Source organism: Triturus cristatus, chromosome 1_1 (genome assembly GCF_964204655.1).
Source record: "Triturus cristatus chromosome 1_1, aTriCri1.1, whole genome shotgun sequence".
Classification (NCBI taxonomy): Eukaryota; Metazoa; Chordata; class Amphibia; order Caudata; family Salamandridae; genus Triturus; species Triturus cristatus.
Genome location: NC_140579.1, coordinates 406,177,693 through 406,192,277, shown reverse-complemented (window position 1 = coordinate 406,192,277; position 14,585 = coordinate 406,177,693). Strand labels below are relative to the sequence as shown.

General features: G+C 51.2%; 1 protein-coding gene across 2 annotated transcripts in view; it reads right to left on the bottom strand.

The window, feature by feature from the left end:
• Nucleotides 1-11,629, bottom strand: part of LOC146870324 (uncharacterized) — a 115,988-nt gene extending 104,359 nt beyond the window's left edge. The window contains exons 1-3 of one of the 2 annotated variants that reach the window (XM_085640185.1): nucleotides 11,273-11,629; nucleotides 9,496-9,615; nucleotides 7,431-7,526 (exon numbers count right to left, since the gene is read on the bottom strand). Coding sequence is in view for 1 of the 2 variants with exons in the window: in XM_085640182.1 (XP_085496308.1) it covers nucleotides 7,431-7,585; nucleotides 9,496-9,615; nucleotides 11,273-11,341 (344 nt within the window). In the remaining variant the exon portion in view is untranslated. Of the gene's footprint in view, nucleotides 1-7,430; nucleotides 7,586-9,495; nucleotides 9,616-11,272 lie in introns of both variants that reach the window. The other variant, XM_085640182.1, reaches the window with a different exon arrangement.
• Between the last annotated feature and the right edge of the window lie 2,956 nt (nucleotides 11,630-14,585).

Genomic DNA, 14,585 nt, shown 5'->3' with positions numbered 1-14,585 from the left:
GAGATTACACCAGGATGGGTGGGAGGAGTACACCTTGACTCTGAATAGACCTGTGCCTTGCCACCACAATGCTGGCTCCGCCCCCTGTGGAGCGGCTGATGTCTCTGCCCTGTGCACTGAAAGGAAAGAGCAGAGTCACCACAACAATGTGCTCCAAAACCGGACTGAGCCAGGCACAGGCCCCCTGGCGACAAAGAACAAAAGAAACTGTGTATAAAAGAAGGAGCCCTGCTCCTAAGAAATCAGTTCCTGTTTACGCCAAGAAGAACATCTGCCCGAAGAGAAGGACCTGGGAAAGCTGCATGGAGGAGTACTGTCTCTAAGCCTGAGAGACTGGCCTGTGGTGGGTGCCTTGCTGCAAGAAGGAGAGGAAGAGACTGAGAAAGACTTTTGAATCAACTCGTGCTTTGTGAACACTCTCCAAGGGCTTGCTGGTGAACTTGCCCCCTGAACTGCGCCCCAGGATCAGTGGGCGCTACCCCTCCCTGGAAGAAAGGAAGCTGGTGGTGGTGAATTACGAACGCTGACCCCAGAGAACCTGTGTGCCCCCATCTCGCCGAGCAACGTGACCTCTGCCCGACTGTGCTGCTGTGGGCACCATAACGGCCTGCCCCGCCTGGCCTGAACAAAGTAAACTGCTGCCCCCTCGAGCCGGAGCTCGTACCGTAAGGAAAGACTGTCGGATTCCAAGCCCCGAGCCTCTGTGGCCCTGAGCCGTAGAGACCACCGCGAGGAACGACGACCCACAGGTTCGCCACTTCTGGATGATGCCGACAGCGCTGCGCCGCTGAACTCGCCCCTGAGCCGCCCCTCCTTCCTCCCAACTCGAGGCGAGCTGTGGAAGTCCCGAGGCGCACCCCCCAAGCACCGTGGTCCTCTGCAAGCGAAGACTGCACCGCGACATGGGACGCCCCTCCTGTGACTGCCGAGGCCGCCGCGAACTCTCCCTCAAGATCTGAGGTACTGTGCGCACCGCATAACACTGTACGAAGCGTACCCCCGACTGTACGGCCCGTACGGCTCTGTACGTCATCGTCCCCGTAAGCTTGCTCACGCCGGAAGCGTGAGCTCTCGAAGGGAACGTCCGGAGGAGCGTCTGTCCCGGTACGAAGCGTACCTCCGACTGTACAGCCCGTACGGCTTGAGTCTCCGTACGCTCGCTCACGCGGGAAGCGTGAGGAATAGCACAAAGCGTACCAATGCCGGTACGAAGCATACCAACGCCGGTACGACGTGTACGGAAGGCGCTTCGAAGCGCACAGACCCCCAAAAGGTGCAGATTGCACCCAAATTGTGCATTTTAAAGAAATGTGGCACCCCCAAGACATTGCAACCAAGTAACTGGAATCCCATGTGAAAGTGAAGATTGTATTTAAAGCCTGCTTGAGGAGTTTACATAAAGGAGCTTTATTTTTATAAATACAGTCTGGTGTCTCTGTGTGGTGGGTTGGTGGTTGTTGTGGGATACCATAAATGCTTAACCTCATGCCCTCTGGAATCTAGCCTGACTGCTCGTGCCACGTTACCTAGAGGGTGAGCAGGGGTTATTTTTCACGAGTAATCCTTTGCCCTGACTTAGAGAAAAGGGTCCCTGCTTGTCGCAAGTGCATACCTGCGCCAACCAGAGACCCAGGATTCTAACAAAATAATAATGGCACAATGTGGGAAACTTAAAAGCTAAGACACGAGATACAAGCAACCAGGGGGACAGCGCAATAGCGAGTACAGGCGAGAGGGCACAAGGCACAGAGCGGATTGAAGAAGTAAACAAGTGGGAGGGGTGGGGGAGTGCACGCACACGTGCGCACTAAGCAGCAGCTGTTTGCTCTTTTTCAAAGCACACACTCGTGCTTGTGGCGCGCCGCTGCGCACTCCCGCAAGGCGTATGCCGCCACAAGCATGAGTATGTGCTTTGTAAAAAGAGCTGCACTACGGGTAAAGGTCTCCTATGCAGTGCATGCGCACTGCGTAGGCGAGACCTAAAAAGCAGATGATGCCTGGAAACCAAGCACTAGCAAAACCAATCGGTGGCGCCATTGAGACATAGTGGCTGTGCCAATAGTTTTTAGTCATGCTCTGCAGCTAAAAACCGCATGTGCACCATGCATGCACATGCCTACAAAATGATAAGATTTTTTTTTCTCGAGTTATATATGTACAAAAAAATTAAGTAGCTCAAAAACGTTTTGCTTTTTAATTCTTTTTTTTTTTAAATGTTAAAGTGTTGGTGGCAGGGGAAACCTGCACAGAGGGCGCAGGTGGCGGGGGAAACCAGGCACAGAGGGTGCAGGTGGTGTGGGGAAACCAGGCACAGGGTCTTGGTGGCTGGGGGGAAACAGCACAGGGTCTTGGTGGCCGGGGGGAATCAGCATAGGGTCTTGGTGGCCGGGGGGAAAAAGCACAAGGTCTTGGTGGCGGGGGGAAAAAGCACAGGGTCTTGGTGGTGGGGGGGGGAACAGCACAGGGTCTTGGAGGCAGGAGGGGGAGAAACAGCACAGGGTCTTGGAGGCAGGAGGGGGAGAAACAGCAGAGGGTCTTGGTGGCAGGAGGGAGAGAAACAGCAGAGGGTCTTGGTGGCAGGGGGGAGAAACAGCACAGGGTCATCGTGGCAGGGAGGGGAAACAGCACAGGGTCTTGGTGGATGGGGAAGAAACAGCACAGGGTCTTTGTGGAAGGGGAAGAAACAGCACAGGGTGTTGGTGGCAGGGGGAGAGACAGCACAGGGTGTTGGTGGCAGGGGGAGAGACAGCACAGGGTGTTGGTGGCAAGGGGGAAAACAGGACAGGGTCTTGGTGGCAGCTTGGTGGCAGGGGGGAGAAACAGCACAGGGTCTTGTGGCGAGGGAACAGCAAAGGGTCTTGGTAGCAGCTTGGTGGCAGGGGGGGAGAAACAGCACAGGGTCTTGGTGGCAAGGGGGAAAACAGGACAGGGTCTTGGTGGCAGCTTGGTGGCAGGGGGGAGAAACAGCACAGGATCTTGTGGCAGAGGGGAACAGCACAGGGTCTTGGTGGCATCTTGGTGGCATGGGGAGAAGCAGCACAGGGTCTTGGTGGCAGCTTGGTGGCAAGGGGGAACAGCACAGGGTCTTGGTGGCGGGGGGAGAAACGGCACAGGGACTTGGTGGGGAATAAACAGCACAGGGTCTTGGTGGTGGGGAAGAAACGGCACAGGGTCTTGGTGGCGGCACAGGGTCTTGGTGTCGGCACCGGAACAGCACAGGGTATTGGTGGTTGGGGGGGGAACAGCACAGGGTATTGGTGGCGGGGGAACAGCACAGGGTCTTGGTGGCGGGGGGAACAGCACAGGGTCTTGTTGGCGGAGGGGGGGAACAGCACAGTGTCTTGGTGGTGGGTGGAACAGCACAGGGTCTTGGTGGCGAGGGAGATACTACGGGGTCTTGGTAGGGAAGGGGAAATACAGCACAGGGTCTTGGGGGTGGGGGAAAACAGCACAGGGTCTTGGGGGTGGAGGAAAACAGCACAGGGTCTTGGGGCGGGGGGAATACAGCACAGGGTCTTGGGTGGGGGAAAACAGCACATGGTCTTGGGGGTGGGGGAAAACAGCACATGGTCTTGGGGGCGGGGGGAAAACAGCACAGGGTCTTGGGGTGGAGGAAAACAGCACAGGGTCTTGGGGCGGGGGGAATACAGCACAGGGTCTTGGGGCAGCGGAAAACAGCACAGGGTCTTGGGGCAGGGAAAACAGCACAGGGTCTTGGGGGCGGGGGAAAACAGCACAGGGTCTTGGGGGCAGGAGGAAAACAGCACAGGGTCTTGGGGGCGGGGGAAAACAGCACAGGGTCTTGGGGGTGGGGGTAACAGCACAGGGTCTTGGTAGGGGGAAACAGCACAGGGTCTTGGTAGGGGGAAACAGCACAGGGTCTTGGTAGGGGGAAACAGCACAGGGTCTTGGTAGGGGGAAAACAGCACAGGGTCTTGGTAGGGGGAAAACAGCACAGGGTCTATGTAGGGGGGAAACAGCACAGGGTCTTGGTAGGGGGAAACAGCACAGGCTCTTGGTAGGGGGGAAACAGCACAGGCTCTTGGTAGGGGGAAACAGCACAGGCTCTTGGTAGGGGGAAACAGCACAGGCTCTAGGTGTGGGGGGAAACAGCACAGGGTCTTGGTAGGGGGAAACAGCACAGGGTCTTGGTGGGGGGAAACAGCACAGGGTCTTGGTGGTGCGGGGAACAGCACAGGGTCTTGGTGGCAGGGGGGAACAGAACAGGGTCTTGGTGGCAGGGGGGAACAGCACAGGGTCTTGGTGGTGGGGGAACAGCACAGGGTCTTGGTGGGGGGGACAGCAAAGGGTCTTGGTGGCGGGGGGAACAGCACAGGGTCTTGTTGGCGGAGGGGGGGAACAGCACAGTGTCTTGGTGGTGGGTGGAACAGCACAGGGTCTTGGTGGCGAGGGAGATACTACGGGGTCTTGGTAGGGAAGGGGAAATACTACGGGGTCTTGGTGGCGAGGGGTAAATACTACAGGGTCTTGGGGTTGAGGGGAAATACTATGGGGTCTTGGTGGCGAGGGGAAAATACTACGGGGTCTCGTGGTGAGGGGGAGGCCGGCAGGAAGCACAAGCGGAGGCCAGCAAGTAGCCACTGAGCGATATGTGTAGGGGTGGAAAGAAGAACATGAGCAACTGTGAGCAATAAGTGGTGCAGTAGGTGTAGAGAAGTATGTGATGGGGACAGCTGGAAAACAAGCACTCTCATTCAGTGCACCCAAAACAAATTGTGCTTGAAAAGTAAGCAATTGAAGGATGCAAGTAATGAGTGCATTCTCTGGAGTAGGGTCAAACACAAGGAGAGTAAGGAAAACCCACACAAGCCAACTAATGAAAAGCAAGCAAATCAGATTTTCAGTAAAGCCATCCAGTGGGCAGGCTCTTAGCCCTCTGTCAGCTGACAATAGGTCTTTTTACAAACAGACCGCTTGTGCTGTCGGATAGCGAGACCTAAAATGAGGTTCTCTACCCTCACTGGCATACCCAACAGCAACCCGGAATAAACAAACCGAATAAATCCTTAAACTCCATAGCATTTACAAACATATAGCTATTATAAGCTCTCATATAGCTATTATAAGCTCTCAACACAGTTGCACCATTGCAGATAATCATTTAACAGAATCAGCACTTCAAATGGTTGATACTCATTTATCAAACTAAAGTGAGCAAACAAATCTTATGCCACAATCGTGCTAGGTATAGTCCAGTTTGGGCAGACTAGCATTCAAATGATAAGTAGAGTACGATATGTTCTTGGCTGCACAAATGAAAGAAACCACACACACCTAAGCAACTTGTCGATAATACAGGGCACTAAAGACCCTCGAAGAATCAAAGTACAGTAGTTAGAAGACCTAATAAGCTCACTTAAGCAGCACCTAAAAAGTACCCGTCTTGGAAAATCCAATCACTTCTTATTACTCCCACTCGCCATTATTAACAAACAGAACCTTAGGATAACTACTTCTCCACGTGAAGAACAACTCTCTCAGCAACCAATCTTCTCCACTCATATCTATTACCAAAATATCCAGTTCAATCCACGTAACTTTTTTTTACACGTCACTAGTCAATATGCCTCTTATTGTATAAACTACCCATGCCCGTTTACAATGCATTAAATTGCTGGTTTTCATTTACAACACCCTAGACTGTCACCCAAACGTTTCAATCACCACCAATGTTTGTAGTCTCCTGTGGAACTGATAGATATATATATATTTTTTTTTTTATTATTAAAAACACGCACACAAACGCTGCTGCCTTCTCTACCCCTACTGCTCTGTATCTCGACTGTCCCTTTGCTTAAAAAAAGGTTCAGAATTACTCTTTACCTAGTCTGACACGTTCACAAGGTGAAATAAAATGACCACAGAAAAACTGGTAAAAAAGTTGGAATAAGTATATTTGGACCAGCATAATAAGAGACACGAGCTGTGTTGGCAATTCCACGCCCCACCACTGACTGAGCTGCCGACAGAGACTTCCGTAAATTTAAAAATGCCTGTGACATTTGATTGCACGGTGTTTCCCAAAGAAAGCAAAGTGTAGTGAATTGAATAGGTTCTTAACACTGGGAGGAATGTATGAGTCATGGATTACATACTTAAGCATTAGTAATAAGCAGTCAATGTGTGTCAACACCTTAAACGGTAAGAAGCAAAGTTGAAGGGTTTAAGGGTAGAACATGAAAAGCCGTGGTGCGCTATAAAGCATTACATATTTTTCAACATCATCCTTGTCTTGAAAGTATCCCCAAAAGCACGATGGATGTTTTCTCTGTGAACCATCAGTTCCCGACCTACCGTAAGCCAGAGAGGGGCTGCGGACAGCTGTGAATTCTTCCCACCCATCGTTTCAAAAGGCTTTAAATAACGCACAACAAAGCATGATGCGTGTAAACAGACCACCAACCCAAAGTCTGTATCCTTAGCTTGACCGTGCCACAGCAGTCAAAGATGAATCAAAGAAGTAAAACTAAAAGCATCAAACCATTCCAACCCCGGCACGCATGCGCCTACAAGGGGTGACAGAAAATCCTACAAGTGCGCAAGCGCGACCTCTTATAGAAATAACAATAAAACAAGCACAAGCGCGTGTGCCTCGTGCGGTGGGAGGGGAGAGAGGAGGTAGTCTGCGCGATTCACTTGCGGGAGCGAGTGGTTGGCGCCGCGATAATTGATAACATATGGCACCAGCCGCTCTCTCCCGCAAGTGAATCTCCACACGTGCACGCGTTGCCATTGAAGGCAATGGAACGCGTGCACGTTTTTGGCTGAAAAGCCGAAGTGATTGCTAAAGGTCTTTTTGCCTTCCAGCGCATGCGTGCTGCCTAGGCGAGACCTAAAAAGGAGGCAGTAGGGTGAGTGGCTTGGGTCCAGCTCTTTGACACTGTAGCTCAAAGCACCTAAGACATTTCCTAGAGCACATAGTACAACTCCTAGAAGGCACACATTCAAATTATCTGCATATCAGAATTGCTTGGCAGAAGTTCAAAAAGGGATACATCTGGATTGTGTCCTAATTTTACTCAAAACAGGGTATGTCCTCAGGTTAGACTGAAAAGTATTATGCTCCTGTGCTTTCTTTTTGACTGCGATCATGTCTCTGTGAACCATGTGTGCGCTTTCTCTCCGGGGTCATTTTAGGGTAGTCAGAAACTTCAGAACATCATTTAGAATTCTGTAATGTCACCATGGAATGGAGAAAGTAAGCGAGTCAGGGTTAAAAAGAAGGCTTAGCTCACAGATCGCAGACATCAGACGATATTACAAAATTAGACGAAAAAAGAAGTGGTGATGGCGCTGTGGGAGGCAGTTAAGAAGGTCTGAGGGAGATGTGTCCTGCTATTTTCAAAGATCAATATATCTAGACTCAAGTTTGTCCACTCTCAATTTCCACGGCACCCAGATGGTCTCACCTTAATGCCTGCATCACGTTTTGCTTCTGCTTCTCACATTCTGGCATCTCTCTGAACTTGTGCCGTCCTGGCTTTTCCCAGCGAGTGCAGGTAATCCTTAGAGAGTGGCGAAAAGAAGGAATACGTAAACAGCAGCTGGGAGAGTTCCAGCAATCCTAGGAGAGAGGGTTGTGGGGCAAGAAATTAGCAAATATAGGATTGGCAAGTGAGAAGTAGTCCCTGAAGTGAACCAAGTTATAAGAAGTGCCTTCTACACTGGACAAACTCTTCAATGCATCTTCCTACACCTATGGTTCCCACAGAAGCTCCATTCAGCCATCTACCTAGTACCATCACACCCGGCCCACAACTAGGTTCCCCACTCTTCCTACATCAAAGAATCCAAAATGCGGTAGCCATATCTACTACATATCTGCCTGCGGGATCACAATACCATAGACCTTCACTGGCTACTCGTTGCCAGATTCTGCTCTTCAAGCCATTATGCATCACCTACCTGCCCACCTACAGCTGCGCTCCAAACTTCATCCCAGTAGAACTCGCAATATTCTCCCACAATTGAACTCTTCACTCTAGACCTAAAACACCCTACTGTTCATCCAACACTACAAAACGTTATGCTTCAGTGGAACCTCCTTCTTCACACTGACAGCAAAATGATCAACCTCTCCCACCAAAGCTGAGAGTCCCCCAAGACCACCTGGAACACAAGAAGGTGGTAAAATCAGGAAAAAGAAATAAACTGTCTTGTGTCAGAAACACATTCCTGGCACCACGTTTACAAGCATGGCGACCATCACCGGGTGGATTATGGAGAATTGATTACGCCTAAAGAAACTGGTGGTCTGTGTAATAACACACAGGGGGTCTCAGCTGCACCGAAGCTGGAGTTCCATCCCTGGTGCTTTCATCTTATTAGAAAGAAGGCATTGGAAAAGATAAACAGATCACAATGATGGTTCTTTCACTTGGTCACATTGGGGAACTTTAATACATTTCCTGGAAGGAGGAGAGGGTTGGATTGGCAGCTCACCAGCGTGATACAAACATTCTAAGTGTTAGAGGGGCTGGGGCAGGTAATCCACACAGATGTAGGGTGCATGCAAGTGGCCCTGCTCTTTCCTTCACTCCCTGTTTTCTAGTAGGGCAGACCTATAGTAGGGCCCCCACTGTCTGCTGAGCAGGATCCGAAGATGAAACCAGAAAAGAAGATTCACTTCTTATACCACTGGGCGGGGATCCTTTATGCCGTAATATTATTCTGTCTACCCCACAGTTGATGGGAGGAAACAGATATTGGGGTGGGGAAGGGGGGCCGGAGAACTTTCCTAACCAACCCAACAAACATAACCATTCAGCCTCACAAGAAGGGTGTGACTGGAACAGGAAACTGCATGCTGTCCTCCAAGATCTAGAACCAAAACTTTCCAAAAGGAGGGTATGGCAAGGCCACACTCTCACTAACTATCGCTCCTCTCCAAGCATTCGAGCAGATATTATATGACAACTGAGACACTAGGAAAACAACCCATTGCTTGGCACACATGGCATTGAAACATGTCACCCACAGGCCAGACCAGCAAACTGCATCCTTCCAGCCAAACACAGCATTAATAGGAAAATTGAACCCTCTATCCTCCTCTTTGATGTAGTACACACTCAACTAAGCAACATATGGCAAGGTAAGAGCACCATTCCGGCCATCACACACAACACCAAAAGTTTCCCACAGAACCCACACTGCCAGCCTCCACACTTCCAACCAAGCACAAACTACAGAGCAGAGTACTTCCTGCCCACAAATCACTTGAGTGCCTTGGCATGGGTATGAAGAGAGATAGAAATATAAGTAAAATATAACACAGATAATCACGAGAGAGGTGGGGAAAGCTAATGTATATATGACCCTGAGTGAGTGCAGGTAATATGGATTTGAAGAACACTTGCCCTGTGCCTCCCAAGAACCTCTTATCAGGTGCCTCCAGCATGATCTACACTGACGGCAAGGCAGTGTCCACCTCTAGACACCCTCTTACCACTGTAAGCAAAGATGCCACCTCCCTACCTGGTCATCATGAATGTCCTTCAGAGTGTAGCTGACCACGCTGATGCCCATGTTCACCAGGTCCGATGATGCCACCTTGAAAACCTGCTCCGAGAACTTCTGCCGGTCCTGATAGATCTCCTGGAGAGAGAGAAGCAAGAAAAGGTGAGGGAAAAAACCAACAGGGAAGAAGGATGAAGCACATTTACAGAAGACGGGGGATGGACAGAGAGGATGTCATGTCAACGGGTTAAGGTTAGAGACCAGGCTAAGCTCACGGCGGGAGATGTTTGCAGGAGACTAGCAGACATGAGTGGCCTGGAAGCCCACAGTGACCCACACAGTCTCGGCTTCTAGGTTCGAAGAACCTACTGATCCATGACCCAGTTATTCTGCTTATATTTCTAACCCACCCTCCCACATGGAAGAGGATACACATGGCTAACCCAACCAGGCCCTTTAGAAAATTTGGGGAAATGGTAGTGTTGGAAATGGGATTTCTGGTTGGCTAGGGCTTGCGCCAAAGCCAGGCAGAAACCACCACTCTAGTCAGGGCTGGGGAGTTACACGCCAAAGATAACCCCTGCTTACCCCCTTGGTAGCTTGGCACGAGCAGTCAGGCTTATCCAGGAGGCAATGTGTAAAGCGTTTGCTCGCACACACAGCAACAACACCCAAGGCCCACCACAAAAGAAACTCCACACAAGGTTATATATAAAAATAGCCTTTGTATTATAATAAACACATTAGATGATAATCACATAATTTACACTGTGCCAACTGGCACTGGGCAGAATTTTACAAGGGACTATATACACGGGACAGGGCCACATGGACCACTGTCAGAATTAGCACAAATCACCAATTGTAAATGTAGAACATATACTAACTGTAACACAAATTATCACTGTAGAGCACAACCAGTAACTACTGGCGCAATAATGACCTCAGCATTATCATAATAGAATCAGGTATAAAACCTATCCTGCATACATCACAGGGGCATAAACACATTATGCAATTTCTCATAAGTCTAACGCATTAGACCCTACCACCTAAGTATAATTACACTAGGGGCGTACATCACACAGGGAAGTATAATCTCCCTAACATAAACCTAAACAGGTAAAACAACCTCCTATGCAGAAATCATATCTAGAGGTATAAAACACAGGGTGCGCAAAACATACTATACACAGTACATTTCCTAACACCCAACGCATTAGTATATAAATCACCATAACACCTAAATCGCATTAGGGTCCAGGTCGCACCAGAACCTAAACGTAGCAACTGCCCACTACTTGCTGGGCAGCTGGGGACAAGAACAGGGCCTAAACGCTGCAGCTGGCACTAAGTGCTGCGCAGCTGGGAAGTCACATGAGGCAGGGGCTCTCAATAGCCCTTGAAATAATGCCAAAACGTTGGAGCCACCTAGGCTCTACAAACAACATGTCCCCCAGTGCTGTGGAGCGTACTGGCGCTTTTAGAAGGAAATATGCCCCCAAAACGTTGGAGCCACGTAGGCTCTTAGAACCATTATGCCCCCATGGAGCGCACGGGCTCCCGAACTAATCATGTCAACACGCTGGAGCCCCCTGGGCTCTGAAACCATACATGTGCCCTTTCTTGGAGCCACGTAGGTTCTGGAAGACATGGTTCCCATGCTGGAGCCACTGGGCTCTTAAAATACACATACCCCCATTGGAGCGGCCCCCTGCGAGACGGGGCCGCTTAGAGACTAGGGGAAAGGCCACTGTGCCTCGAGGGGCACCAACAACACGGAGCCCCCACTTACCGGGCTCTCCATGCTGTGCTGCTTCGGTCTTCTCAGGGCTTTGCTGGGACCGGCAGCACTTCTCTCCATAAGCGGGGGGGGCAGGCACCGGCAATGCGCCTCGAGCCCCCCTCCGCCTCCAACCTCCTCTCGTGGCGCCTGCGGGGCTCTCCCTCACCCCTGGGAGCCCCGCACAGGCAGGTGCCATCTTCCGCCTCCGGACGGCTTTTTCTTCACCCGGGCCCCCTCCTGGGACCCGGGGCTCCTCTCTCCTGCTCTGGGAGGCTGGGTGGGCTCCCGTCCTCCCTCGCGTCATAAGCTTCGGGACTCCCATCGGCTCATGGGAGCCCCGCACCGATGCGCACAGCTTCCGGTCCTGCCGCGGCCCCGCCCCCGTCACAGGCGGACTTGCCTGACTTCCGGGGCGGCCGCGGTGGGACTTAGAGCGGCAATCTCGGCGGCAGGCAAAGTCGCGGGGTGGGCACCCGCGCACCACAAGGCCGGCAAAGTCGCGGGGTGGGCACCCGCGCACCCCCAGCATAATAAAAAGCGGACATAAGCGGGGTGGGCTCCCGTATTCAAGCCATCACGTAAAATGAAGACGCAGGGTGGGCACCTGCGCACCAAAATCAACAAAATAAGCGGGGTGGGCTCCCGCAAGGCCAGCATCACGGGGGAATCCCTCAGCTGGGAATTCCCCCCTTTTCCCCTGGAATCAGCGCGGCGCTGCGAAGCCTCAGCGCTCCTTCTAAAGTAAAGGGCCAAAATCCAAGGCAAAGCGCTCCCAGGCGCTAGAAGAATGCAGCAAAAGGTCCCAGAAGTCTTCCAGGTATCCAGGGGCTGGGCAGGGCCCAGGGAGGCAAGCCCTCCCCTGGGTCCCAGCAGCAGCACGCCCCTGGTAGATTCAAGTCAGAACAAGAACAAGAACATTTTCATGGGGTCACAGCCCTTCTTTTATACACAGAATCCTTTGTCGCCAAAGGTGCAGGGAAGGGGCGAACCAGATGCACTGGTTCCTGAGCACTTTGTTTTGCTCAGCCCCTCTCCCTATTCACAGGACAGGCCAGGGACATTAGACGCACCACAGGGGGTGGAGCCAGCATTGTGTGGGGAAAGCCCAGCCCTATTCAGGTCCCAGGTGTACTCCTCCCTGCCATCAACATGCAGCTCTCTCCATTCACCACCGGGGCAGACCCATCCTGACTCCTGGAGACAGACACACCAGCCAATCGCAAGCCAGACAGTCACTGCACATTTATTATACAGACAGGCCAGCTTCTAGAAGTGGCACTTCTACATGAGACCCCGTAACGCCGCACACATCATTGCGCAGCATTCACTCTCACGAGTTCGCACATACCAAACTCGACCCTGCACTCCTCTCGCATCAGGACTTAATGCGGTCACTCAGATCCCCCATGCATTCCTATGTGAGGGCAGGTCAGTCTCACTAAACATACACAGAGCGCACGCACTTTCCACTGGGACACAGTGTGAAAAGCGCCTAGAGGCCTAAAACCACTAGTACAACACAGGAAAAAGGCTAGGATACATGCAAAAAGTTCTAGGGGTGAACTTGCCAGAAGGGCCAAGTCCAACAGGTAGCGTGAGGGGTTTGAGATTTCTTTTAACCATTCCTGATGAACTTATTAACATGCACTTGCAGTAAGCGCTTTTCTCCCTCGCAGATACCCGCGGATCTGCCAAACCAACACGGAGGATGCTTCTTCTTGCGCTTGGTAGCCAAGGAGTGGAATAACCTCCCCCTGCACATCAGGACTGCACCGTCGCTCCAGCAATTCAGGAAAGAACTCAATACCTGGATGTTTGAATGAACAAACCACCACACAGCAGCCTACAGCTCCAGTGACTCGAGATCCTCACGCGTGATGTGCCGCACTTTACAAATGTTTGATTGATCGATTGATGCTTGTGAATCCACACTCATCTGGTTGTATGATCACCACGCGGCTGCTCCTTCGTGGTAATCAAGTCCCGTGTTCTCAGTGGCAAGAAGCTATGCACCTCTAGATCCCTCACATCAACAGCCCTGAAACCTACACCGACCGAGCTGTGCCCCATTCCAGAGCCGCCTCTGCGCTCCCACTTTACGGCCGTTAATGATGGGACATACAAGCCATGGAGACACCCGATGGTAAGAAGTAAAACAGGAAGACCATGTCTGCATGGTTGGCCACCACCAGAGAGGTGGTTCCATCGCACAGCGCCTGCTACGGACCATGAAACAGAGCAGGTGGAGGAGATGGACAGAGTGGGTGGGGCGCCTCACAAGTAGCCACAGAAGGCCTTACCTCGACGGTCATGTGGGCCATGATGGCTCTTTGGTGGCCCTCCAGCGTCTCCAGCAAGATGTGGGCTACCTCGTTCTCTGACTTCCCGAGGAACATCTGACAGACGGCCGCCAGCATCTCTTTATTCTGCCCTTGGATCTTTACCTGTGAGGGAGCAGGTGCCATAGGGGTAAGGAAGGGGTGGGAGGAAGGAAAGAAGGTAATGAGAAGTTAGATGTGGAGCAAAGACCAAATATCAAGTGGCATCAACGACAACAAACAAAGAGCGCACGCGGAAGCCATGTTAGGTCAGTCGGCAGAAACTTAGAAGTCGCTGGTGCCTATTAACGCAGCAAGGCACCCTGGGATCCGCAGAAGAAGGATTGCTTGGAGGGAGGTGGGCAACACTGGCCAGAAGGAACATGAGGGGGGCCCAGGCAACAGCACCAAATAATCTGTCCTCATTGGTGACCTGCCTGCTGAATCAGAGACCGCAGGGCTGCGAGTGTCGCAATCGAGTCGTCAGAGAAGGATGTGTGTTGCCTGAGGGATAATTACTGTGTGATGAGCTAGGGAAACTGAGGGACAGGTCTGCTGTCAGAAGCCTGAGCAGGTAAAATCTGAGTAATCCGCGGGATAGCTCTGCTGGCAGAAGTCCAAGGATATAAAATCTGAGTAATCTGGGGGATAGCTCTGCTGTCCGAGCTCCTAAAATCTGAATACCTGTATGGGTAGTTCAGTTGTTCGATTCCTAAATTCTGTGTAGCCTGAGGGATACTTTGCTGTCTAAATAATATCTGGTAATCTGAAAGATGCCTGTGATAACTGAAATTTAAAGGCCCAATTCACAAAGGTAAAGTTAGACCAAAAGTCTTACAGTACACCTAAAGTCTAAGTTCAGACCAAAAGTTTAAACTTAGACCAAAAGTTTAACTTAACTACTTTTCGGAATTCACATAGGTAAGTTACTACAAGTAACTGTACTACTAGTAATTTTGACGAGTAGTAAGTAACTTTACTACTACTTTTAGTAACTTACCTTT